This window comes from Salvelinus alpinus, chromosome 14 (genome assembly GCF_045679555.1).
Source record: "Salvelinus alpinus chromosome 14, SLU_Salpinus.1, whole genome shotgun sequence".
Classification (NCBI taxonomy): Eukaryota; Metazoa; Chordata; class Actinopteri; order Salmoniformes; family Salmonidae; genus Salvelinus; species Salvelinus alpinus.
The window spans coordinates 31,662,179-31,689,516 of record NC_092099.1 but is presented as its reverse complement, the minus strand read 5'-3'; the positions used below and the strand labels follow the sequence as shown (position 1 = coordinate 31,689,516).

Genomic DNA, 27,338 nt, shown 5'->3' with positions numbered 1-27,338 from the left:
CAGACCCCCAGGGCCAGGAATGAGCAGCCCAGCAGCTAAGGATTGCCTAACAGTCTCCACTATCAACATTTCCAAGCAAACAAAAACAGGGAGAAGGGAGAATCTTAGGACATGCTGAGATAAAAGAACATACTCTTTGTCAGAATTCAGCCAGCGTTCACAAGACCATAAAATATGCAAATAATGCCCCTTTTGTGTTTTAAATAAAATTTAATAAAATGTATTTATATAGCCCTTCTTACATCAGCTGATATCTCAAAGTGCTGTACAGAAACTCAGCCTAAAACCCCAAACAGCAAGCAATGCAGGTGTAGAAGCACGGTGGCTAGGAAAAACTCCCTAGAAAGGCCAAAACCTAGGAAGAAACCTAGAGAGGAACCAGGCTATGAGGGGTGGCCAGTCCTCTTCTGGCTGTGCCGGGTGGAGATTATAACAGAACATGGCCAAGATGTTCAAATGTTCATAAATGACCAGCATGGTCAAATAATAATAATCACAGTAGTTGTCGAGGGTGCAGCAAGTCAGCACCTCAGGAGTAAATGTCAGTTGGCTTTTCATAGCCGATCATTAAGAGTATCTCTACCGCTCCTGCTGTCTCTAGAGAGTTGAAAACAGCAGGTCTGGGACAGGTAGCACGTCCGGTGAACAGGTCAGGGTTCCATAGCCGCAGGCAGAACAGTTGAAACTGGAGCAGCAGCACGGCCAGGTGGACTGGGGACAGCAAGGAGTCATCATGCCAGGTAGTCCTGAGGCATGGTCCTAGGGCTCAGGTCCTCCGAGAGAGAGAAAGAAAGAGAGAAAGAGAGAATTAGAGAGAGCATACTTAAATTCACACAGGACACCGGATAAGACAGGAGAAGTACTCCAGATATAACAGACTGACCCTAGCCCCCCGACACATAAACTACTGCAGCATAAATACTGGAGGCTGAGACAGGAGGGGTCAGGATACACTGTGGCCCCATCCGATGATACCCCCGGACAGGGCCAAATAGGCAGGATATAACCCCACCCACTTTGCCAAAGCACAGCCTCCACACCACTAGAGGGATATCTTCAACCACCAACTTACCATCCTGAGACAAGGCCGAGTATAGCCCACAAAGATCTCCGCCACGGCACAACTCAAGGGGGGGCGCCAACCCAGACAGAAAGATCACGTCAGTGACTCAACCCACTCAAGTGACGTATCCCTAATAGGGACGGCATGGAAGAGCACCAGTAAGCCAGTGACTCAGCCCCTGTAATAGGGTTAGAGGCAGAGAATCCCAGTGGAGAGAGGAGAACCGGCCAGGCAGAGACAGCAAGGGCGGTTCGTTGCTCCAGAGCCTTTCCGTTCACCTTCACACTCCTGGGCCAGACTACACTCAATCATATGACCCACTGAAGAGATGAGTCTTCAGTAAAGACTTAAAGGTTGAGACCGAGTCTGCGTCTCTCACATGGGTAGGCAGACCATTCCATAAAATTGGAGCTTTATAGGAGAAAGCCCTGCCTCCAGCTGTTTGCTTAGAAATTCTAGGGACAATTAGGAGGCCTGCGTCTTGTGACCGTAACGTACGTGTAGGTATGTACGGCAAGACCAAATCGGAAAGATAGGTAGGAGTAAGCCCATGTAATGCTTTGTAGGTTAGCAGTAAAAGCTTGAAATCAGCCCTTGCCTTAAAACTTCTTATGGCTGCAATCCCGGTAACGGGATCGATATGACAACAGCCAGTGAAAGTGCAGGGCGCCAAATTCGAACAACAGAAATCTCATAATTAAAATTCCTCAAACATACATGTGTCTTATATCATTTTAAAGGTAATCTTGTTGTTAATCCCACCAAAGTGTCCGATTTCAAATATGCTTTTCAGCGAAAGCATTACAAACGATTATGTTAGGTCACCACCGAACCACAATAAGCACAGCCATTTTTCCAGCGAAAGATAGCAGTCACAATAAGCAGAAATAGAGATAAAATGAATCACTAACCTTTGATGATCTTCATCAGATGACACTCATAGGACTTCATGTTACACAATACATGCATGTTTTGTTTGATAAAGTTCATATTTATATAAAAAAATCTGAGTTTACATTGGCGCGTTACATTCACTAGTTCCTAAAACATCAGGTGAGTTTGCATAGCCACATCGTTTCAACAGAAATACTCATCATAAATGTAGATGATAATACAAGTTATACACATGGAATTATAGATATACCTCTCCTTAATGCAACCGCTGTGTCAGATTTCAAAAAAACTTTACGGAAAAAGCAAACCATGCAATAATCTGAGACGGCGCTCAGAACAATAGCCAAATTAGTCGCCATGTTGGAGTCAACAGAAATCAGAAAATACATGATAAATGTTTCCTTACCTTTGATGAACTTCATCAGAATGCAGTCCTAGGAATCCCAGGTCCACAATAAATGCTTGATTTGTTCGATAATGTCCGTTATTTATGTCCAATTAGCTACTTTGGTTAGCGCGTTTGGTAAACAATTCCAAAGTCACAAAGCGCGTCCACTATAACGTGACGAAATGTCCAAAAGTTCCGTAACAGTCAGTAGAAACATGTCAAACGATGTACTGAATCAATCTTTAGAATGTTGTTAACTTCTCTAGGATAGGTGGGACGGTAGCGTCCCACTTGGCCAAAATCCAGAAAAAATGTAGCGTGCCAAATCCAAATATATTACTATAAAAATCTATCTTTCATGAAATCACACATGAAAGACACCAAATTAAAGCTACACATGTTGTGAATCCAGCCAACATGTCTGATTTAAAAAAGGATTTACGGGGAAAGCACACCAAACAATTATGTTAGCTCAGTACATAGCCACAGAAAAACACAGCCATTTTCCCAGCAAAATATAGTAGTAACAAAAAGCAGAAATAGAGATAAAATGAATCACTAACCTGTGAACATCTTCATCAGATGACACTCATATGACATCATGTTACACAATACATTTATGTTTTGTTCGATAATGTGCATATTTATATCCACAAATCTCGGTTTACATTGGCGCCATGTTCAGAAATGCCTCCAAAATATCCGGAGTAATTACAGAGGCAAGTCAAATAACAGAAATACTCATCATAAACTTTGATGAAAGATACATGTTTTACATATAATTAAAGATACACTTGTTCTTAATGCAACCGCTGTGTCAGATTTAAAAAAAAACTTTAGTAAAAAGCACACCATGTCACGTTCCTGACCTATTTCTGTTAGTTTGTTTTATGTGTTAGTTGGTCAGGACGTGAGTTTGGGTGGGCATTCTATGTTTTCTGTTTCTATGTTGGTTTAGGGTTGCCTGGTATGGCTCTCAATTAGAGGCAGGTGTTTGGCGTTTCCTCTAATTGAGAGTCATATTTAGGTAGGTTGTTTCACAGTGTTCGTTGTGGGTGGTTGTCTCCTGTGTCTGTATGTATGTTCGTGCCACACGGGACTGTAGCGTTTGTTTGTAGTCGTGTACCTGTTCGTGCGTTCTTCATGTTGTATGTAAGTTCCATGTTCAGGTCTGTCTACGTCGTGTTTGTTATTTTGTAATTTTCAAGTGTTTTCGTGTTCGTTTCGTAATTCAATAAATATCAGTTATGTCATCATACCTCGCTGCACATTGGTCTTCAGATCCCTCTCTCCTCTCCTCGTCCGAGGAGGAGGAGGAATTAGAGAATCGTTACACACCATGCAATAATCTGAGACGGCGCTCAGATTTAACAACATTTCTCCGCCATGTTGGAGTCAACAGAAATACGAAATGACATCATAAATATTCCCTTACCTTTGATTATCTTCATCAGAATGCAGTGCCAGGAATCCTAGTTCCACAATAAATCGTTGTTTTGTTCGATAATGTCCATTACTTATGTCCAAATAGCTAATTTTGCTAGCATGTGTAGTACACATGTCCAAACACTCGCGCAGATGCAGGCAAACGTCGGACGAAAACTTCAAAAAGTTATATTACAAGTCGAATAAACTGGTCAAACTTAGTAGAGATCAATCTTCAGGATGTTGTTATCATATATATCTAATAACGTTCCAACCGGAGCATTCTTATCAATCTCTATAAGTAATGGAACGCATGACGATATCATGAGGAAAGTGCGTGACCAAGAACTAGCACTCTGCCAGACTACTGACTCAAACACCTCCCATCCGGTCGCACAACACAGCATAAGCTTCATTCCACGTTCTACTGACTGTTGACATCCAGTGGAAGGCGTAGGAAGTGCAAACAGATCCATATATTACAGGGAATTGAATAGGCGGTGACTTTAACATCGACCACTCTCAGAATTCTCACTTCCTGTTTGGATTTTTTCTCAGGTTTTTGCCTGCCATATGAGTTCTGTTATACTCACAGACATCATTCAAACCGTTTTAGAAACTTCAGAGTGTTTTCTATTCAATAGTAATAATAATATGCATATATTAGCATCTGGGACAGAGTAGGAGGCAGTTCACTATGGGCACGCATCCAAAAGTGAAAATGCTGCCCCCTATATCAAAGAAGTTAACATACATCTTGAATAATGTTCCAACCGGAGAATTACATTGACTTCAGTTGAGCGATGGAACGGAGCTGCCCCTCACGTGAACGCGCGTGTTCAATGCGTGGTCACCTCATGGCAGTGGTGAATCATTCCTGTCTCCTTCGGCCCCCCTTCACATTAGAGTCATCAGACAAAGTTCTATTGACTGTTGACATCTAGTGGAAGCCGTAGGAAGTGAAAACTCATCCATATCTCGCTGTAATTTCAATGGGAGCTTGGTTGAAAATCTAGCAGCCTCAGAAACAATCCAAACAGGAAGTGGAACTTCTCAGGTTTTTGCCTGCCATATGAGTTCTGTTATACTCACAGACATAATTCAAACAGTTTTAGAAACTTCAGAGTGTTTTCTATCCAATACTAATAATAATATGCATATATTAGCAACTATGACTGAGGAGCAGGCCGTTTACTCTGGGCACCTTTCATCCAAGCTACTCAATACTGCCCCTGCAGCCATAAGAAGTTAACAGGAAGCCAGTGTAGGGAGGCTAGCACTGGAGTAATATGATCACATTTTTTGGTTCTAGTCAGGATTCTAGCAGCCGTATTTAGCACTAACTGAAGTTTATTTTGTGCTTTATCCGGGTAGCCGGAAAGTGGAGCATTGCAGTAGTCTAACTTAGAAGTAACAAAAGCATGGATAAATTATTTGGCCACATTTTTGCCAGAAAGTTTCTGATTTTCGCAATGTTACGTAGATGGAAAAAAGCTGTCCTTGAAACAGTCTTGATATGTTCGTCAAAAGAGAGATCAGGGTCCAGAGTAACGCCGAGGTCCTTCACAGCTTTATTTGAGACGACTGTACAACTATCAAGATTAATTGTCAGATTCAACAGAAAATCTCTTTGTTTCTTGGGACCTAGAACAAGCATCTCTATTTTGTCCGAGTTTAAAAGTAGAACGTTTGCAGCCATCCACTTCCTTATGTCTGAAACACAGGCTTCTAGCGAGGGCAATTTTGGGGCTTCACTATGTTTCATTGAAATGTACAGCTGTGTGTCATCCGCATAGCAGTGAAAGTTAACATAATGTTTTTGAATGACATCCCCAAGAGGTAAAATATATAGTGAAAACAATAGTGGTCCTAAAACGGAACCTTGAGGAACACCGAAATTTACAGTTGGTTTGTCAGAGGACAAACCATTCACAGAGACAAACTGATATCTTTCCGACAGATAAGATCTAAACCAGGCCAGAACTTGTCCGTGTAGACCAATTTGAGTTTCCAATCTCTCCAAAAGAATGTGGTGATCGATGGTATCAAAAGCAGCACAAAGGTCTAGGAGCACGAGGACAGATGCAAAGCCTCAGTCTGACGCCATTAATAGGTCATTCACTACCTTCACAAGTGCAGTCTCAGTGCTATGATGGGGTCTAAAACCAGACTGAAGCATTTCGTATACATTGTTTGTCTTCAGGAAGGCAGTGAGTTGCTGCGCAACAGCTTTTTCAAAAGCTATAGGCCGATAGTTTTTTATATTTTCTGGGTCAAGGTTTGGCTTTTTCAAGAGAGGCTTTATTACTGCCACTTTTAGTGAGTTTGGTACACATCCGGTGGATAGAGAGCCTTTGATTATGTTCAACATAGGAGGGCCAAGCACAGGAAGCAGCTCTTTCAGTAGTTTAGTTGGAATAGGGTCCAGTATGCAGCTTGAAGGTTAAGAGGCCATGATTATTTTCATCATTGTGTCAAGAGATATAGTACTAAAACACTTGAATGTCTCTCTTGATCCTAGGTCCTGGCAGAGTTGTGCAGACTCAGGACAACTGAGCTTTGGAGGAATACACAGATTTAAAGTGGAGTCCGTAATTTGCTTTCTAATGATCATGATCTTTTCCTCAAAGAAGTTCATGAATGTATTACTGCTGAAGTGAAAGCCATCCTCTCTTGGGGAATGCTGCTTTTTAGTTAGCTTTGCGACAGTATCAAAAATAACTTTCGGATTGTTCTTATTTTCTTCAATTAAGTTGGAAAAATAGGATGATCGAGCAGCAGTGAGGGCTTTTCGATACTGCACGGTACTGTCTTTCCAAGCTAGTTGGAAGACTTCCAGTTTGGTGTGGCGCCATTTCCGTTCCAATTTTCTGGAAGCTTGCTTCAGAGCTCGGGTTTTTTCTGTATACCAGGAAGCTAGTTTCTTATGACAAATGTTTTTAGTTTTTAGGGGTGCAACTGCATCAAGGGTATTGCGCAAGGTTAAATCGAGTTCCTCAGTTAGGTGGTTAACTGATTTTTGTCATCTGACGTCCTTGGGTAGGCAGAAGGAGTCTGGAAGGGCATCAAGGAATCTTTGTGTTGTCTGAGAATTTATAGCACGACTTTTGATGCTCCTTGGTTGGGGTCTGAGCAGATTATTTGTTGCGATTGCAAACGTAATACAATGGTGGTCCGATAGTCCAGGATTATGAGGAAAAACATTAAGATCTACAACATTTATTCCATGGGACAAAACTAGGTCCAGAGTATGACTGTGGCAGTGAGTAGGTCCAGAGACATGTTGGACAAAACCCACTGAGTCGATTATGGCTCCAAAAGCCTTTTGGAGTGGGTCTGTGGACTTTTCCATATGAATATTAAAATCACCAAAAATTAGAATATTATCTGCTATGACTACAAGGTCCGATAGGAATTCAGGGAACTCAGTGAGGAACGCTGTATATGGCCCAGGAGGCCTGTAAACAGTAGCTATAAAAAGTGATTGAGTAGGCTGCATAGATTTCATGACTAGAAGCTCAAAAGACGAAAACGTCATTTAAATTTTTTTTGTAAATTGAAATTTGCTATCGTAAATGTTAGCAAAACCTCCGCCTTTGCGGGATGCACGGGGGATATGGTCACTAATGTAACCAGGAGGTGAGGCCTCATTTAACACAGTAAATTCATCAGGCTTAAGCCATGTTTCAGTCAGGCCAATCACATCAAGATTATGATCAGTGATTAGTTCATTGACTATAACTGCCTTTGAAGTGAGGGATCTAACATTAAGTAGCCCTATTTTGAGATGTGAGGTATCACGATCTCTTTCAATAATGTCAGGAATGGAGGAGGTCTTTATTCTAGTGAGATTGCTAAGGCGAACACCGCCATGTTTATTTTGCCCAACCTAGGTCGAGGCACAGACGCGGTCTCAATAGGGATAGCTGAGTGTTACGAGAATTATGTTCTCAATGTTCATAAACCAATTCAATTAAACTGCTCAGTCTGCTAAATCAGGATTTGTAAGATGCTGATTGAAATGAAACCCAGCTAAAATAGTCAATAAGGTTTATTCACAGGAACGTTCTAAAGTCAAGAATACAAAGACATCCATTTTATAGCTGCGCACATACTTCCACACAAACAGTAGATATCCTACGCACATACATACACACAAACAGAAGGTATACTACGCACATACTGTCTCACTATCCAGCCGACAGAGATTAGGGAGACCTTGACCTTGAGACGTACTCCCCGTTCTCTCCCAAATCTCTAGTCAGGTCGGCACCGAATGTTGCTCAGACAGTCTGTGTTTAAAATACCAAAAAGACATAAACATTAGCTATATTGTTTTACTCTAATTCTGACTAGGACTACACATTTATTGATTATGATTTTATACATTCTAATCAACTCCATACAAGTATATGTTTCAGGGTGGAATATTCTAAATCATTCAATTAACAGAGAAATCCCATTAACAATCGCCCCTTAATGACTAAATAATACACACTGATACATCAATTGTATACAAGAATAATCCAGACCAATACATTGCTTATCATATCCTGCCATATGTTACACAATCTATTGCAAGCCCAACGGTTTCTCCCCTCTCTGGGTGGGGAGACCTCCTTCCCTGTTATCAGATTCACAGTGGTCATAAGTTGTCTGCCACAGCTCCTTGTCTGCTATGATTCAAACACATTTCCATATGTTATACAGTGACAGGGTGGAATACTGTTAATTATTGCCTAAACATTAACTAAAAAAAATGACACATCTATTTTTATTAATATTGTCAATGTCACTCAAAATCAACCTCACAAAACCAATATGTGTATTTTCATTCCTTATCCATCAATTACTGTTATAGGCCTACATTAGGTATCCTAACTCTTCCTGTTAGGGTTTTTATTACAATCTTCATTAAAACAGTCTTAAAGATCAAAAATAGTCTCATCCAACATTGGCTTCTCGTAGTTAAAAAAACAGAGCCATCTACTAGGCCTGGAGACCTGTATTCGTCATCCCACTGGCCGGAGCTCGGAATCGGTCCGTACCTCACCATCTGTTGCGGCATTGACCTCTCCAGAGTCCTGGTAATCAAACCTCTCACACAGGGGACCAAACAACATCCACACAGAACCAAAACACTCATACAGGTGAAAGTTGCCCACAACACAGTGATTATGACATTTTTCCATTTCCCAAACCCACTATCAAACCAATTTGTTAGAGCATTATCTACCCCAGAGTTTTCTGCCAATTCGTGAACTAATGTGGTTAAACCAGCCAGGGCCTTGGTCACTGATCCGTCTGGAGCTGTGTTATCGGGTATGAAGGTACAACATTCTGCCCCGAATATCACACACACACACACCTTTTTCAGCCAGTAACATATCCAAGGCTATTCTATTCTGCCACACCATCAAACTAGTTGCAGCTGTCTGTTCTACCAACCCTTGTATCGCATCTCTAGTATAGTTGATGAAACGCTGTTGGTTATAGTAAATATAATTAATCCAATCTACATTTTTATTGAGAGTTGACCACCAGAAGATGCTTGATTCCAAGCCAACCCATATCTGATTCCTAGCTTTGAACTCATCAGGCACCCCCCTTGGAACTCCAATGCTATCAATGTAAACTCTATTGTCAAAAGATCCTGACGGAGCACTCCTTCTTTCTCTTCTACCTGGCCCTAGGTCTTTGTGTTTGATAAGGGTGAAGGGCATGCCTAACTGCACTAGTGCACAAATACCGGTCCAATTTGTAGGCAGGTTGGGCCACAGCTTCATACCTCCACACAACCACCAGACATCCGCTCTAGGCCTTTTTATCTTACTAAAGTCCTCGGAACTCAAGCCCCCAGTCAGGTCCCTCATTGTCTTGTCGGTTGTAACGTTCTCTGTCCTATTGCAAGTTCTTACTTCCCCTACGTCCCATCCGTGTGTGATGTATCGAGCCATACAATAATAATTTCCTCCTATAACTGTGAAAGGGGGAAGTCTGGATGTAATGGGCACATGGGGATACAGATAATGCAGATCAAGGCAACTGTCATTGTCTGGCTTCCCTGCCTTCATGAACAGCTTTACCATACAGGCCATTCCCCTGGGTGAATCAATTCCATCAAATGGAAAGGGGATGGTTGTCAACTGAGGTTTTGCTGTGGCGCAGGCACTATAGAGCTATCACCTGCCCTAACCTCTTCTACCCGGAATGGCACTAGGGTATCAACCGAAACCTGGTCAAATCCAACATACCATAACCCGAGATCCTCTTTCTTTACGTTTTTAGAGGAGGCAATACCCCCCCCCCCCCCCCCCCCCGGATTACAATCAAAAACCCTCACCTTCACTATACTCCATCTTCTTCCATACTGGGTATCTGGATTTATATAGCCCTCTCTCTCGGTGTGAGCTATGACCTGTTTCCATGAACTACACGGGGACCTGCACAGATATCTTCCATAATGGCTCATAGTCCTAGACTGCCACGGGGTCAGAGACCCTAGGTCTACATAGAACTCAACTGAGACATCCTTCCCGATCTCCATTCTCACTTCCTGTTTACCCAGATCAAGTGATCTCTTATACTTGGTTAATACAACATCCTCACTGTCTACACTATGGGTCAAGTTACCACCTTCTGCATTCTCGGATGGGTCATGGTGTATTAGGAATATGGCTCCCACAATAAGACAGCTCAGACCAATCAGCACTCCTGTAAAGCCCCACCCTTTCCCGGAGAACATATCATCAGCTAGAGGCCAGCCCATACTTTCATTTCTATGAACGCACACAGGGAGGATAGGGCGGGGTCAGGGAATCTTCGTTAGAGAGGTAACCCTCGAACCCTATTGGTATTCGGTTCTTCTCCTAACTCTGTGATTGTTCGCCAGTGTCAGTGTGTCTTACCCTCTTGTAATGTGTGACATGAACCCAGGTAGCTCTTTCAGCTATTCTTACCGCGAAGGCTGTCACCAGGAGTACTTGGTATGGCCCTTCCCAACGGGGCTGCTTCCTGTCTATTCTCCTCAGGGACTGAATTGAGTGAATCACCTTCTCCTGTAATTCACCTGTAGAGCATAAAATCTTGGACACACGGTTTGGTTAACAAACAGTCTTCTCATGTGTTCTACCCATTTGCTATATTTATCTATATGAAAAAGAATTCACGTGTTTAATTAAAACTCATAAAATAAACCTTCTAATATTCCATATGTGTGTACCCCTTTAAGACATCGTCTCTAGGAAACAAGGAAATCTCCTCAAACCCAAAGGCTAAAAACAAACAAAACATTACATTTCCCGGCCTTTTCAATTTGGTAGAAACATCTCAATCGCTCCCTTCAAGATTACAGCCCCAGAAAACATTTCCAAATGTCACGTTCCTGACCTGTTTTCTGTTATTTTTGTATGTGTTAGTCGGTCAGGGCGTGAGTTTGGGTGGGCAGTCTATGTTATGTGTTTCTATGTTGGTTAATGGGTGACCTGATATGGTTCTCAATTAGAGGCAGGTGATTTACGTTTCCTCTGATTGAGAGCCATATTAAGGTAGGTGGTTTCACATTGTTTGTTGTGGGTGGTTGTCTCCTGTGTCTGTGTCTATGTTGCGCCACACGGGACTGTTTCGGTTTGTTTGTCCGTTCGTTTTGTGTAGTCATTTTTCCTGTTCGTGCGTTCTTCGTTACATGTAAGTTCTTACGTCCAGGTCTGTCTACATCGGTTTTGTTATTTTGTTTTTATTCAAGTATAGTTCGTTTTTTGTCTTGTTAAATAAATATAATGTAATTTCACAACGCTGCGTTTTGGTCGAATCCCTGCTCCTCCTCTTCGGATGAAGAGGAGGAGGAAATCCGTTACACCAAAGAGAGACAATGAAGCCTTCTTTTCCCAGGAAAACCACTTTATCAGCATTCTAATTCCATTGTACTCCCTCCAATCATTAGTTTTAAATTTCCTCAATGGTCATATGTACTTAATTGAGCATGCACTACCCTTGGATACAATTCTTTACTTTAAATCTATGAAATTCCTACTACCTGACTAGTTTAGCCCAAGTTTGCTTTGCAGCATTAAAACCCATTCGGTCTGTCTGCAAACCATCTCTCAAAATGCTTGATATGAATATCCTGCCACTAGACACCCACAACTGTGATTAACGTGCACTGTCCCTTTAAAATAAAATGAACTCAACCTGCAATCCCCTTTACCGACCTGACATGGGGCCTGTTGCACAAAAGTAGAATTAAGACATCCGGGATAAATGACTCAGCTGAGCTCAATGAAGCCAAAACATGTGCGTCCAGGCTTAATTGGTTGCACAAAGACCAAGCCAGGATGAGCAGACACGGATTCATTAAGCCAGGTGAAACCAATCCTGGATAGGTGCGCGCTCACGGCTCACTCAAATAGACCCCATCACAGATTAACTGATTTACCATGGCAACTAGAGCCGCGTACTTTTCCCCGTCGGAAGCACAAATCCTCATGGAGGCATACGAGGAGGTAAAAGATATAATTAAGAAGAAAGGCAACACCGCCACAGTGATAAAGCAAAGAGAAAAAGCGTGGCAAAGTATTGCAGACCACCTGAATGCGTAAGTAGTGCACAATTACACACTCACCGCTCCGCTGAAACATCACAATTACAATTCAAATATTTAATTCACATCTCCAAAAATGCAGTTGTACTGTAATTATGAAACGGTTAAATTTTTAATTGAAATGCACTGCAGATATGAGTGAAATTGTGTAAAGTAACTCCATCACACTGTATAAAGCTATGATACATTTTTTGATATTTTTACTGAAAACAAGACAAAAATACCAAGTAATTTTTTGCAGTGTGACTCCATTAAATGTGTGTGTGTGTGTGTGTGTGTGTGTGTGTGTAGATTAAACATGAACGGGCCAAAACGGACATGGCAGCAGGTCAAAATCAAATACAAGAACATTCTGCAGAATGGTATGGTCCCTGACTAATATTTAACAAAGCACAAGCATATATTGTACCCAGAAGGTGCCTGCTCACACATTGTCTGTACTGTTTTAGCAGTGAAAAAGAATACCCACAGACAAGGCACGGGTGGTGGGTCACCAAAGGCTGACCTTACCCCAGCAGAGGACATGGCCTTGGAGCTAAATAAAGGCAGGCCCGTCTTAGAGGGGATCCCTGGGGGGAAAGAGACGAGCATAGGTTCCTCCCAAGATGCCACCCGCTTCATTCAAGGTATGTCCTTCCATCTCTACATGGGATACAACCACATTCATATTGAATCAATTTGGACTGTCTGACTTTGGTTTACCTATTGCCTTGCAGTGTCTGGCAGCACTGTGTTCCTGTTAGAGCCACCAGCACAAGCACCAGACGATGCTGATCCAGTGAGTACTCCATCAAAGGCATACTGTAGGCCTGGCATGTCTTGTCTACTAGCTTCAATATGAATCCGATTAAATGTGATAGGGTGAAGGCCCCAGTGCAGCAGCAACAGCACATGATGGAGACGATGATGAGGAGGAGACCATCTCTCTGGATTCCAGAAGGCATGAGGTATCATGTTAAGACTGTGAAAGTACTATTTACTCTACAATGGTGAGGAGTCCTCATCAAAATCAAAAAATCTAATTTCTTTTACAGGACCCAGATGCTATACAGTGGGAAAACCAGCCTGGCAACATAGTGCGTATTAATAAAAGGACACCACATCCTGCCAAATTCCAGCTGCGCTAATTGTATTGTGTTCACAGAGCTCACAAGCTATCAGAAAGTTGTATGGCAACCACCTCCGGCGCCAAATAGAACTGGCAGACATAGACATTCAGTACAAGAAGAAAAAGATGGAAAATCTTGCACTGGAGTCCGAAATAAAAAAGAGGACAATTAGGAAACTGGACCTTGAAATAAAAAAACTTGAGAGGGAGGTGAGATATGCCTTCAATGTACACTGTATGCTAACTGTAACACAAATGTATTAATCATTATTTTTCTTTCCTCCCCCAGCTCCAAGAAGATGACACAGCTCAAAATAAAAATTAGGTATATTCTCGTAAAGTCAAGTGAGCCATGACATATGAGCTCTTATTGTGAGCACACAGGACGGTGGCATCTTTCTAAGGTTTTTTTTATTTTCCCAGCAATCAGTACAACCAAGTCATCGTTATAAGGCATCGCCCTCTTTTGCCCACCCCCCCAGCACCAGGTGTGGCCACTAGCCTATATGAAGGCCCAAAATTGTGTGTTCCTTTCTGCTCTGACAATGGCATGCCCATTCGTGCGAGATGTGGTGGATGAAGAAGCACTTGTGCTGAGGAGAGCCTTCAGGCGAGAAAGGGTCTTCAGGGACCGGTTGGACCCACTGGCCTTCCCTGATGACCATCTATATGAAAGATACAGGTTTTCTGCAGATGGCATCAGGTATCTATGCAGACTACTGGGTCCCAGGATTAAGCACCGCACTGCACGGAGCCATGCACTGAGTGTGGAGCAAATGGTTTGTGTGGCCTTGCGCTTTTTTGCTAGTGGAGCCTTCCTGTACTCAGTGGGGGATGCAGAACAGCTGAACAAGGCCACAATTTGCCGCACAATAAGGAGTGTGTGTCTGGCTATCAAAGCATTAGCAGATGTCTTCATCTCCTTCCCTGGCCACAGAAGACTCTGTGACATCAAAGAGGAGTTCTATAGGATTGCAGGTAAGAGGATCTACAAATTACAGGACAACTGTTAACACATAGTAGGATACTCATTACTTTGTGTGACAGGTTTCCCCAATGTCATTGGTGCAGTGGACTGCACACACATAAGGATAAAAGCCCCCTCAGGTGCCCATGAGGCCGATTTTGTGAATAGGAAATCCTTTCACAGCATTAATGTTCCGGTGAACATAACTTTTTGATATTGTCCATTGACGAACACTCTGCATTGCCAGTGATGTGCATTGATTGGTGTAATATTCCTCATCTTATGATTTCAGATGGTCTGCAATGCTGACTGTGTGATCAGCAATGTTGTGGCAAAATGGCCTGGCTCAGTCCATGACTCCAGAATCTTTCGGGCCTCTGAAATCTATCAGTGCCTATCACAAGGTAAGCCACACAACCCCTATTTATAACCATCATGGCTGTGTCAAGAATATCACTGTGTTTATGAGGTAGTAATGATGAGATTTTGTGTTGACAGGTGAATTCTCTGGTGTGTTGCTGGGAGACAGGGGGTATGGCTGCCAGCCTTTTCTCCTGACACCTTTCACAGACCCCCAGGAAGCACAGCAGGCCTACAACCATGCCCATGCCAGGACCAGGGCCAGAGTTGAAATGACCTTTGGCCTCCTGAAGGCACGCTTTCACTGCCTTCACAAATTAAGGGTCAGCCCTGTTAGGGCATGTGATATTACTGTGGCTTGTGCTGTCCTCCACAATGTGGCCTGCCTGAGGAAGGAGAGGGCCCCCAGAGTGCCACCAGCCATGGACTGGGACAATCCGGCAATCTTCCCTGATGACGACAGTGGTCGGCTGCTGAGGGACCAATATGTGTTGAATTATTTTAGTTAGTATGTGTGCTTTCAATTTTGGTTAAATATGTCCTGCGGTGGCAGAGGAATTTGGTTTTTTTTGGGTTCGTTTTTTGACGAATTTGGCCTCTTATGATGTTTGTGCGGTATACTGTGTGTAATACAAGGCTGCAGGGAGGCTACTGCATCCATTCATTTGTCTGTTCAGTTGATGTGTATGGATTTGTCCTGCATTTATTTTAGTGTGCAGACATGCAGGGTGTGTTATATACAGACCTTTGAATGTGTATGTATCATTTTGTATAATATGCTTGGATTCTGTGCTTTCCATCTTGTAGAGTCACTGTGACTTCAGTTTCGAAAGGAGCTGATGGTTTACCTGCTTTGTTTTGTCCTTATTCAATAAAGGAACATAATGTTACACATTGTGTTTTTATATTCATATGGAATGTGTATTTGTTTATATGACAGAGTACTAGGGCCACACTGAAGAAAAAGGATAAAGTCATAAATTTATGAGGCTGGTTCTTTCTGCAGAAAAGCTACATATTGTTTTTACAGTTTTGATACTTATGACAATGTGATACTTAATATTCTGGCACATCAGCATGTCTTTGTTTATGAAACCATACTGAAGTACAATTTCACGAAATGCCCCACATCTGTCATTTTAACAACTGTCCTCCTTTAAAACAACTGGTTACAATATTATGACTTGTGTTTTTTTCCCCTCTGTGGCCCTAATATTCTATCATTTTATATATAGCCTTATAGTCTATGGGAAACTGTAAATTATCTAATGATAGCAACATCCTCTAAAAATCATTTTTTATCCAAAATCATTGAAATTAATGATCACAAACGTTTAAATAATAACAGTGGGTCTAGTTATATGTGATAACAATGTATAGTGAGCAGTGAAATAACTATTGGTTTCCATTTGTGGTGACTGCTGACTGACATTAGGGATGAGATTAAATAGATCCTGGAATTTAGCCTGGTCTGGAGCAGGCTAGCTCCACAGAATAAATCTCCATGGTAATTTATACCATAACATATCCTCCTGCCCCCTATCCATCTTTAGTGCAACCGGATTACGGATCAATTGAGCCAGGATCACCAAGATATCCTGGCTTAATCCCTTATCCTAGTTTTGTGCAACAGGCCCATGGTTCCACGTAATGGAAACAGATTATAATGTTTAGAATACATTAACTTCCTGTTCAAATTCACTGGTGTTACCTAAACAATCAAACCAAAAATCAATAACCGGGAACTATCACAAAACTTTTACGATTCAACTATTCAGACCTGAATCTCTTACAGCCAAATATAGCCCAGTGAGCGCGACTAACTGTCCTCTTCTTACCCGTGGACAGAAATATAACTTCTCCTCCAACAACGTTCTGCCTTACCGCTATCCTACTATTTAAAACCAAACTTTACAACTGTCCCTTCTTTCAGCTAAACCCTTATGAATTGTTCCAGCCTTAAAAGTAATATGTAACTCACCAAAATGTATAACCTACATCAGTCAATCCATAAGAATAAAAACACATTTCGATGGGCACAACTCTATCGCAATTATCTCTCCGTTATTATTTAGAATTCATTAGATTTAGGTAACTGTCTCTTTTATGATTCAGTAATTTAAATACGAGGAGATCTGCATGGAGGAATGGGCCAAAATACCAGCAACAGTGTGTGAAAACCTTGTGAAGACTTACAGAAAACGTTTGACCTCTGTCATTGCCAACAAAGGGTATATAACAAAGTATTGAGATAAACTTTTGTTATTGACCAAATACTTATTTTCCACCATAATTTGCAAATAAATAAATTAAAAATCCTACAATGTGATTTTCTGGATTTTTTTTCCTCATTTTGTCTGTCATAGTTGAAGTGTACCTATGATGAAAATTACAGGCCTCTCTCATCTTTTTAAGTGGGAGAACTTGCACAATTGGTGGCTGACTAAATACTTCCCCCCCCCACTGTATATACTGTACTCTATACCATCTACTGCATCTTGCCTATGCCGTTCGGCCATCGCTCATCCATATATTTATATGTACATATTCTTATTCATTCCTTCACACTTGTGTGTTAAAGGTAGTTGTTGTTTAATTGTTAGATTACTTGTTAGATATTACTGCATGGTCGGAACAAGAAGCACAAGCATTTCGCTACACTCGTATTAACATCTGCTAACCATGTGTATGTGACCAATAAAATTTGATTTGATTTTGAATTTGTATACCACCCCAATAGATCCACAGACAATGCAATCGCCTGCACACTGCCGTATTCCATCTGGACAAGAGGAATACCTATGTAAGAATGCTGTTCATTGACTATAGCTCAGCCTTCAACACCATAGTACCCTCCAAGCTCATCATTAAGCTTGGGGCCCTGGGTCTGAACCCCACCCTGTGCAACTGGGTCCTGGACTTCCGAATGGGTCGCCCCCAGGTGGTGAAGATAGGAAACAACACCTTCACTTCACTGATCCTCATCACAGAGGCCCCACAAGGGTGCATGGTCAGCCCCCTCATGTAGTCTCTGTTCACCCATGACTGCGTGACAACGCAGACCCCCAAATCAATTATTAAGTTTGCAGACAACACAACCGTAGTAGGCCTGAAGATCAACAATGACGAGACAGCCTACAGGGAGTAGGTGAGGGCCCTGGTGGAGTGGTGGCAGGAAAATAACCTCTCACTCAACGTCAACAAAACAAAGGAGCTGATCGTGGACTTCAGGAGACAGCAGAGAGAGCACGCCCCTATACACATCGACGGGACCGCAGTGGAGGAGGTGAAAAGCTTCAAGTTCATCGGCGTACACATCACTGACAATCTGAAATGGTCCACCCTCAACAGCGACTCTTCAACATCATGAGTCTGAAGAAATTTGTCTTGACCCCTAAGACCCTCAAAAACTTTTACAGATGCACAATTGAGAGCATCCTGTCGGGCTGTATCACCGCCTGGTACGGCAACTGCAGTGCCCGCAACTGCAGAGCTCTCCAGAGGGTGGTGCGGTCTGCCCAATGCACACTGCCTGCCCTCCAGGACACCTACAGCACCCGATGTCACAGGAAGGCCAAAAAGATCATCAAGGATATCAACCGCCCGAGCCACGGCCTGTTCACCCCACTACCATCCAGAAGGCTAGGTCAGTACAGGTGCATCAAAGCTGGGACCGGGAGACTCAAAAACAGCTTCTGTGTCAAGGCCATCAGACTGTTAAATAGCCATCATTAGCCGGCTACCACCCGTTTACTCAACCCTGCCCCATATACATAGACATGGTATAACTGGTCACTTTAATCATGGCTCACTAGTCACTTTAATAATGTTTATATACCGTACTGCTTTACTAATTTCTATGTATATACTGTATTCTATTCTACTGTATTTTAGTCAATGCCACTCTGACATTGCTCGTCCTAATATTTATATATTTCCTAATTCCATTATTTTACTTTAGATTTGTGTGTATTGTTGTAAATTGTTAGATACTACTGCACTGTTGGAGCTAGGAACACAAGCATTTCGCTACACCCACAGTAACATCTGCTAACCATGTGTATGTGACCAATAACATTTGATTTGATGGTCCTAAAGCACACGGGTGCTGCGTTGTGTATCACAGTGCAATGATAAAACTGGGGGGGACAAATATGCAATTTCAGAATGTGGGGGCATCATGCACCCCCCCCCCCCCCCCCCAACCCGGTGAAAGTTGCGCCCCTGGTAGAAGCAAAGATGAGTGGAATGACTTACACTTGTCAATTTGTTGCAGCTTGGAAATTAAAATGTAATGTCCCAGAAATCTTAGCGTAACCATCAAAAACATACCTGGCTACACCGTGTTGTATAAGGAAGGACACACATAAATCGGCATCCATGCGCATGAAGGCATAACAGCTAGCTAAGTATGTTACATAAGGATTATTTTCGCTAGTGTGTTGTTAAATATCTTCTCTACTGAATGTTTAATTGTGCTCTGCTCTTAAATAATCCAGTACGAGTGATCTTGACATACAGTATTACAAGCTAATGTTTTTCGAAAATATAGCTTTGTATGTTAGCTAACGTTAGCTAGATAACTAGCCTAGACATATAGTTTTGGTTCTAGCAGATGGCTAACTATGGGTTTGCAAGTTGAATTTCTACGTGATATTAAGTTACCTATAATGTGACATCAGCTATAGGAAACTGTGTTTGTCTTTAGTTAAATAACTACCTACAATCACAATGTTGCCATCAATTTGGGAAGCTAGCAAATATATTAGGAACTGTTACTTTGTAACACATGTAACGTTAGCAGAGTATCTTCTCGTGTAAAGTTGGCTCCATTTTCACTCTGCATTCTATGATGGTCCGTTCTATCCGGGATCCTTGGGACATCCCTACCCAATTTTGAAGTTGACGCTTAATATGGTTAGGGGTAGGGACGTTCCAAGGATACGAGAGAACATTGACCGTTTTATGATGATGCCATGCAGCTAATCGCTTACACTGTTTATTTTACAGGCTGAAAAATGTCCTCCATGTCTGCTGCCAGCGTCGGGCCATTGAGGGCCAATGAGGGCACAGAGAAGAAACCACTGAAACCCTGTTGTGCGTGCCCTGAGACGAAGAAAGTCAGGGATGTTTGGTAGGCTTACATGTATTGGAACTTGAATTGCATTATACTTGTAAAGTGAAAGTTTCTCGTGGACTGTCTCCTCTGGAGTATGCAGTTCAGTGGCGGTCTGTGCCGTTTATGATGAGGGAGGACGATTTTGTTTTTACACGAGCATGGGATTATTTCTATTACATCATGTTGGATGACTGTCATTCATATTCCATTCACCCAGTTCAATGTAACATCAATAGGTTTAGGCAACTACATGATACTCAAATTTTCCCTATACCCATCATGAGGTTGCTACAACCTGGCTTATGAAGGAAAGTTTACAACGTACACCGGTTGAGAGAGAAATTTGAGATGATAGTGACACACGGACAGACAGTGACACATTCAATACCGCCTTGCACACTCTTGCCTGCTTCTAGATTATCTAGGGTGTAATCATTAGTCCAACAGTTGCAAACAAGAGTTTCTATTGGACAAATGAGTATTTTTATCCCTGTTTTGTTTTCTTCCGTTTAAGAAACGTTTTTCAAAAGAATCAGAGGAATGAATACACCCCTGATCACGCATAAACACAGTTAACTTTCATAGCAGCCACGTTGTATTCATTCTTGCCTCTATGTACTCTACTCCTATCACCTTTTCCCTTCGTTTGTGAACTTCAATGAACAACACATCAGCTGTATGTGACCAGGTGAAAAAACATTTACAAGCCAAACCATGTCATAACCGCTACGTGCAGCCTACATCGTTGTCCCCATATTAGCTAAAGTAAAGTCCTAGTCAACATAGCTAATAGACCTAATGCGTTACTAAACCCTCTACAATCATGCAGTAACGTTAGTGTATAGTCAGTAAGCAGTTACACTGGCGGGCCCCGGTGGCAATAAATTAATAAAACCAAGAACAGCTCTACTTGGTAGACTTCCAGTGTTGTGTTGGATAGTCATAGCCAGCTAGCTAACATAGCATTTGCTTGCTAAGTAAGTGAAACTGAAAGTGATAAAAAAAACTCCTTCATTTTTGAAGAAACACATTTGTTAACTCAAAAATTGTATTTCTCTCTCTTTGAGTCAACTACTCACCACATTTTGTGCACTGCAGTGCTAGCTAGCTGTAGCTTATGCTTTCAGTACTAGATTTTTTCTCTGATCCTTTGATTGGGTGGACAACATGTCAGTTCATGCTGCAAGAGCTCTGATTGGTTGGAGGACATCCTCTGGAAGTTGTCATAATTACTGTGTAAGTCTATGGAGGGGGGTGAGAACCAATAGCCTCCTAGGTTTTGTATTGAAGTCAATGTATCCAGAGGAGGACGGAAGCTAGCTGTCCTCCGGCTACACCATGGTGCTACCCTACAGAGTGCTGTTGAGGCTACTGTAGACCTTCATTGCAAAACAGTGTGTTTTAATCTATTATTTGGTGACGTTAATATAATTAGTATAGTTTTATCTAAAAAGGATAACTTTTTCAAGATTTTTTTTTTTTAATGAAATTCACTGAGGAGGATGGTCCTCCCCTTACTTCTCTGAGGAGCTTCCACTGATGCAGTTGCTGATGACAATTTCCTCTGTTTCAGCATCATTGAGAAGGGTGAAGAAAGTTGCACAGATCTCATCGAGGCACATAAGGATTGTATGAGGGCGCTTGGATTCAAGATTTAATATAACTCCATATAATAAGTGGTCGGTGAGTCTCAAATATGTCTATTGATCTTGCATGTCGTGACGCACAGCTCGAGTATTAATTTAGCCTCACTTGTAGTGCCTATGTTGTGAAAATAACATTCTGCCCGAGATGTGTCCCGTATCCTCAAAATGGCTCAAACGTCCTAGAAATCCTGTTAAAGCCAGTTTTCAGACAAGAACAACTCTGAGTAGATTTTAGGATGATGTTAAAACACTGCTCAGACACAAACTGAGCCAGGAATAAATCAACTCCCAAAACTTTCTCAGCTGGTAATCACAACAGTTTGAGTAAGGTACAACAAAGGAAAGCTGGTGATGATGCTCATTGACCAAGTGGCAAATGATGGGGAATAACCAATGATGAACAGTGCCTTCGGAAAGTATTCAGACCCTTTGATTTTTTCCACATTTTGTTACGTTACAGCCTTAATCTAAAATTGATTTTTTTTAAATACAAAAAATCCTCAGCAATCTACACACACTAGCCCATAATGACAAAGTGAAAACATATTTTTAGACATTTTTGCAAAGGGATATATATTTTTTTAAAGATACCTTATTTACAAAAGTATTCAGACTCTTTGCTATGAGACTCAAAATTGAGCTCAGGTGCATCCTGTTTCCATTGATCATCCTTGATGTTTCTACAACTTGATTGGAGTCTACCTGTGGTAAATTCAATTGATTGAACATGATTTGGAAAGGCACCCACCTTTCTATATAATGTCCCACAGTTGACCGTGCATGTCAGAGCAAAAACCAAGCCATAAGGTCGAAAGAATTGTCTGTAGAGCTCCGTGACAGGGTTGTGTCGAGGCACAGATCTGGGGAAGAGTACCAAAACAGTTCTGCAGCATTGACGGTCCCCAAGCACAAAGTGGCCTCCATCATTCTTAAATGGAAGAAGTTTGGAACCACCAAGACTCTTCTTAGAGCTCGCCACCTGGCCAAACTGTGCAATTGGGGGAGGGTCTTGGTCATGGTCGCTCTGACAGAGCCCTAGAGTTCCTCTGTGGAGATGGGAGAACCTTCCAGAAGGACAACCTTCTTTGCAGCACTCCACCAATCAGGCCTTTATGGTTGAGTGGCCAGACGGAAGCCACTCCTCAGTAAAAGGCACATGACAGCCCGCTTGGAGTTTGCCAAAAAGCACCTAAAGGACTCTCAGAGCCATGAGAAACAAGATTCTCTGGTCTGATGAAACCAAGATGGAACACTTTGGCCTGAATGCCAAGCGTCACATCTTGAGGAAACCAGGCACCTTCCCTACGGTGAAGCATGGTGGTGGCAGCATCATGCTGTAGGGATGTTTTTCAGCGGCAGGGACTGGGAGACTAGTCAGGTCTGAGGCAAAGATGAACGGAATAAAGTACAGAGAGATCCTTGATAAAAATCTGCTCCAGAGCGCTCAGACTTGGGTGAAGGTTCACCTTCCAACAGGAAAACGACCTTAAGCACACAGCCAAGACAACGCAGGAGTGGCTTTGGGACAAATCTCAATGTCCTTAAGTGGCCTAGCCAGAGCCTGGACTTGAACCCGATCGAACATCTCTGAAGAGACCCTGAAAATAGCTGTGCAGCGACACTCCCCATCCACCCTTCAGAGCTTGAGAGGATCTGCAGAGAAGAATGGGAGAAACTCCCCAAATACAGGTGTGCCAAGCTTGTAGCATCATACCCAAGAAGACTTGAGACTGTAACCTTACATAATGGGGAAAAAGTCAAGGGGTCTGAACTTTCAGAAGGCACTGTATATAAACCCCGGATTGCTGATTCTATGTATTGGCCATTTAGAGGCATTGAAGCCACTGGTCGGCCATATGACACTCCACAGTAGGGGCATAGGAATGAATGGAATTCTACAGTATTTCAATTAATTATTTCATGCACAAAGTTTTCACGTATTTTTGTTGTTGTAGTGGGCACAGTAACATTAGTAGTCTCCAAAAGTTATACTAAAAGGGGGGAAAGAAATAATCTCACAATATAATTTAAAAGTATGCATTAAACCTGTGTCTGTAATACAATTAATATTGCACAAACGAATGTAGACATTAATACATGCATTTATATAGCTTCCACACTTCTTTTTTTTTTTACAGTGGTGGGTGATTGCCAAGATGGAGACATGGTGGCATCAACACAGCAACCCCCCCCCCCATCAGTCATCTAGTGGGTATATACAGTGCATCCGGAAAGTATTCAGACCCCTTGATTTTCCCCACATTTTGTTTCGTTATAGCCTTATTCTAAAATGGATTATTCTTTTTCCTTATCAATCTACACACATTACCCACAATACCCCATAATGACAAAGCAAAAACGGATTTTTAGAAATTGTTGCTAATTTATTAGAAATGAAAAAGTCAAATCACATTTACATACCTTCACTCTGCGGTCCATATCATCCCAAACCATCTCAGTTGGGTTGAGGTCGGGTGATTGTGGCCAATTCATCTGATGCAGCACTCCATCACTCTCCTTCTTGGTCAAATAGCCCTTACACAGCCTGGAGGTGTGTTGGGTCATTGTCCTGTTGAAAAATTAATGGTAGTCCCACCAAGCGCAAACCAGATGGGATGGCATAATGCTGCAGAATGCTGTGGTAGCCATGCTGTATAAGTGTGCGTTGAATTCTAAATAAATCTCTCACAGTGTCACCAGCAAAGCACCATCACACCACCACCTCCATGCTTCATGGTGGGAACCACAAATGCGGATATCATCCGTTCACCTACTCTGCGTCTCACAAAGACACGGCAGTTGGAACCAAAAATCATCAGACCAAAAGACAGATGTCCATTGCTCATGTTTCATAGCCCAAGCACGTCTCTTTTTCTTATGGGTGTCCTTTAGTAGTGGGTTCTTTGCAGAAATTCGACCATGAAGGCCGATTTATGCAGTCTCCTCTGAACAGTTGGTGTTGAGATGTCTGTTACTCTGTGACGCATTTATTTGGGCTGCAATTTCTGAGGATGGTAACTCTAATGAACTTATTCTCTGCAGCAGAGGTAACTCTGGGTCTTCCTTTCCTGTGGTAGTCCTCATGAGAGCCAGTTTCATCATAGCGACGTGATGGTTTTTGCAACTGCACTTGAAATGTTCTGTATTGACTGAACTTCATGTCTTAAAGTTTCTCTCTGCTTTTTAATTATTTTATTTTTTTACGCCCCTTTTCTCCCCATCCAATTGTTAGAAGTTACTGTCTTGTCTCATCTCTACAACTCCCGTACGGGCTCGGGAGAGACGAAGGTCGAGAGCCATGCGTCCTCCGAAACACAATCCAAGCTTCTTAACACAGCGTGCATCCAACCCGGAAGCCAGCCACACCAATGTGTCGGAGGAAACACCGTACACCTAGCGACCTGGTCAGCGTGCACTGCGCCCAGCCCGCCACAGGAGTCCCTAGTGCGCGATGAGACAATGATATCCCTACCGGCCAAACCCTCCCTAACCCGGACGACGCTAGGCCAATTGTGCGTCGCCCCATGGACCTCCCGGTCGTGGCCGGCTGCGACAGAGCCTGGGCTCGAACCCAGAGTCTCTGGTGGCACAGCGATGCAGTGCCTTAGACCACTGCGCCACCCAGGAGTCCTCTCTTTGCTTTTTTGAGCTGTTCTTGCTATAATATGAACTTGTTCTTTTACCAAATAGGGCTATCTTCTGTATACCCCCCTACCTTGTCACAACACAACTAATTGGCTCAAACGCATTAAGAAGTAAAGAAATGCATTCCATGTGACTACCTCATGAAGCGGGCTGAGAGAATGCCAAGAGTGTGCAAAGCTGTCATCAGGGCAAAGGGTGGCTACTTTGAAGAATCTAAAATATTAAATATTTTTTGATTTGTTTAACACTTTTTTTGTTTGTTTACTACATGATTCCATATGTGTTATTTCATAGTTTTGATGTCTTCACTATTATTCTACTATGTAAAAATAAAGAAAACCCTTGAATGAGTAGGTGGGTCCAAACTTTTGACTGGTACTGTATATGCAACTGCTCGACAAAAAATACAAATGCACAGGCCACGACCAACAGCATATTGACCAGTCTACAATTGGGGTCAGCCCTACTTCGCATAGTTGATCAGGCAGTTGATTGTGGCCTGTGGAATTATTTCCTCCGACTCTTCAATGGCTGTGCAAAGTTGCTGGATATTGTCGGGAACTGGAACACGCTTTCTTACACGTTGATCCAGAGCATCTCAAACATGCTCAATGGGTCACATGTCTGGTGAGTATGCAGGCCATGGAATAACTGGGACATTTTCTGCATCCAGGAATTGTGTACAGATCCTTGCGAAATGGGGGCGTGCATTATCCTGCTGAAACATGAGGTGAATGCGGCGGGTGAATGGCACGACAATGGGCCTCAGGATTTGGTCACACTATCTCTGTTCATTCCAATTGCCATTGATAAAATAAAATAGTGTTCGTTGTCTGTAGCTTATGCCTACCTTCCCATACAATAACCTCACCGCCACCATACGGCAGTCTGTTCGCAACGTTGACATCAGCAAACCGCTCGCCCACACAACACCATACACGTGGTCTGTGAGGCCGGTTGGACATACTGCCAAATTCTCTAAAAATACGTTGGAGGCTACTTATGGTAGAGCAATGAACATTCAATTATCTGGTAACAGCTCTGGTGGACATTCCTGCAGTTAGCATGCCTAATTGCACGCTCACTGCACGCTCCCTCAACTTGAGACATCTGTGGCATGACAGAACTGCACATTTGAGTGGCCTTTAATTGTTCCCAGCACAAGGTGCACCTGTGTAATGATCATGCTGTTTAATCAGCTTCTTGATATGCCACACCTGTCAGATAAAAAAAAGTGGTAACCTTGTATAGCTGAGGACTCAATGTCAAAGAAACTAAACAATGATATCCCCATATGCATTGGAGTCACGTCTTTCCCAGGTATTTTACCGCTTGTTTGTAGCATAAAGCATTGCGGACCAAAGCGCTGTTATACAGTAGATCACTTTTATATAAATATTTTCTTCAAAATCTGAAACTAACAAGGGGTAGGTCTGTGCTTTTTGCTATTTTATTTAATAAAAGGTAGGCCTATGGCATACCCCCTCAATTCGAGTCCTGGTTTTAACTGAATAGCCCTTCACTGACAGGAAGGAGGTAGGCTATTTAAAGAGTGCATGGTGGGTGTAGGAATCTGCTAGGAAATCTATAGAAATAGACACCTGTAGCTTTCGACTGTGAAGCAGGTAGGCTTACCTCTTATTTCTTTAATAGCAAGAAATAGGCTCCAACACAAAGCCCTCTTGTTGTTAGGAAAGTCTAATTAAAATGAAATAAATGATAGTTGTAGCAAGCTATTCAAGTTGACCTCTGGTCCTACTTCTCCGTGATCTCGTTCTCAAACTGAACTGAATAGGCTAAAATATTTAGTTTTTTGGACTAGTCCTATTAAAAAAAATATATATTTTCAGAAGATGCCTTAGACTCTCCTCCTAATCTGCCAATGTAAGCCTGCACAGCATTGGTTAGGCAGCACACAAAAAAGTTTTTGTAAAATGGCGCCGGAGCAGATGCAGACGTTTTACGTGCCCCCAACACGATTGTGTTTTTTTGTTCGTTTATCTGCGCTGTTTGCAACTTATTTTGTACTATTTTTGTACATAATGTTGCCGCTACCATCTGTTATGACCGAAAATAACTTCTAGACATCAGGACTGCGATTACTCACCACGGACGAGCAGAATC

General features: G+C 42.3%; 2 protein-coding genes across 5 annotated transcripts; both read left to right on the top strand.

Moving 5' to 3' along the window:
* The first annotated feature begins 11,981 nt into the window (after positions 1 to 11,981).
* LOC139538779 (uncharacterized) lies at positions 11,982 to 15,715 on the top strand. Of its 4 annotated transcripts, XM_071341205.1 has the most exons (10): positions 11,982 to 12,731; positions 12,819 to 12,995; positions 13,086 to 13,147; positions 13,230 to 13,316; positions 13,404 to 13,445; positions 13,514 to 13,687; positions 13,767 to 13,802; positions 13,901 to 14,455; positions 14,737 to 14,848; positions 14,943 to 15,715. In XM_071341205.1, the coding sequence occupies exons 1-7, from the start codon at positions 12,668 to 12,670 to the stop codon at positions 13,800 to 13,802; spliced, it is 642 nt and encodes a 213-aa protein (XP_071197306.1). In that variant the 5' UTR covers positions 11,982 to 12,667; the 3' UTR covers positions 13,901 to 14,455; positions 14,737 to 14,848; positions 14,943 to 15,715. The 4 variants fall into 4 exon arrangements, with proteins under 4 accessions (XP_071197306.1, XP_071197304.1, XP_071197303.1 ...); XM_071341203.1 differs by having other exon boundaries at positions 13,514 to 13,802; XM_071341202.1 differs by having other exon boundaries at positions 13,514 to 14,455.
* A 3,294-nt stretch (positions 15,716 to 19,009) lies between these two features.
* LOC139538778 (cytochrome c oxidase copper chaperone-like) lies at positions 19,010 to 25,559 on the top strand. Its single transcript, XM_071341200.1, has 4 exons — positions 19,010 to 19,213; positions 19,815 to 19,938; positions 21,497 to 21,606; positions 23,708 to 25,559. Exons 2-3 carry the CDS (start codon positions 19,823 to 19,825, stop codon positions 21,579 to 21,581), a joined length of 201 nt encoding a protein of 66 aa, XP_071197301.1. The 5' UTR covers positions 19,010 to 19,213; positions 19,815 to 19,822; the 3' UTR covers positions 21,582 to 21,606; positions 23,708 to 25,559.
* The last annotated feature ends 1,779 nt before the right edge of the window (positions 25,560 to 27,338 follow it).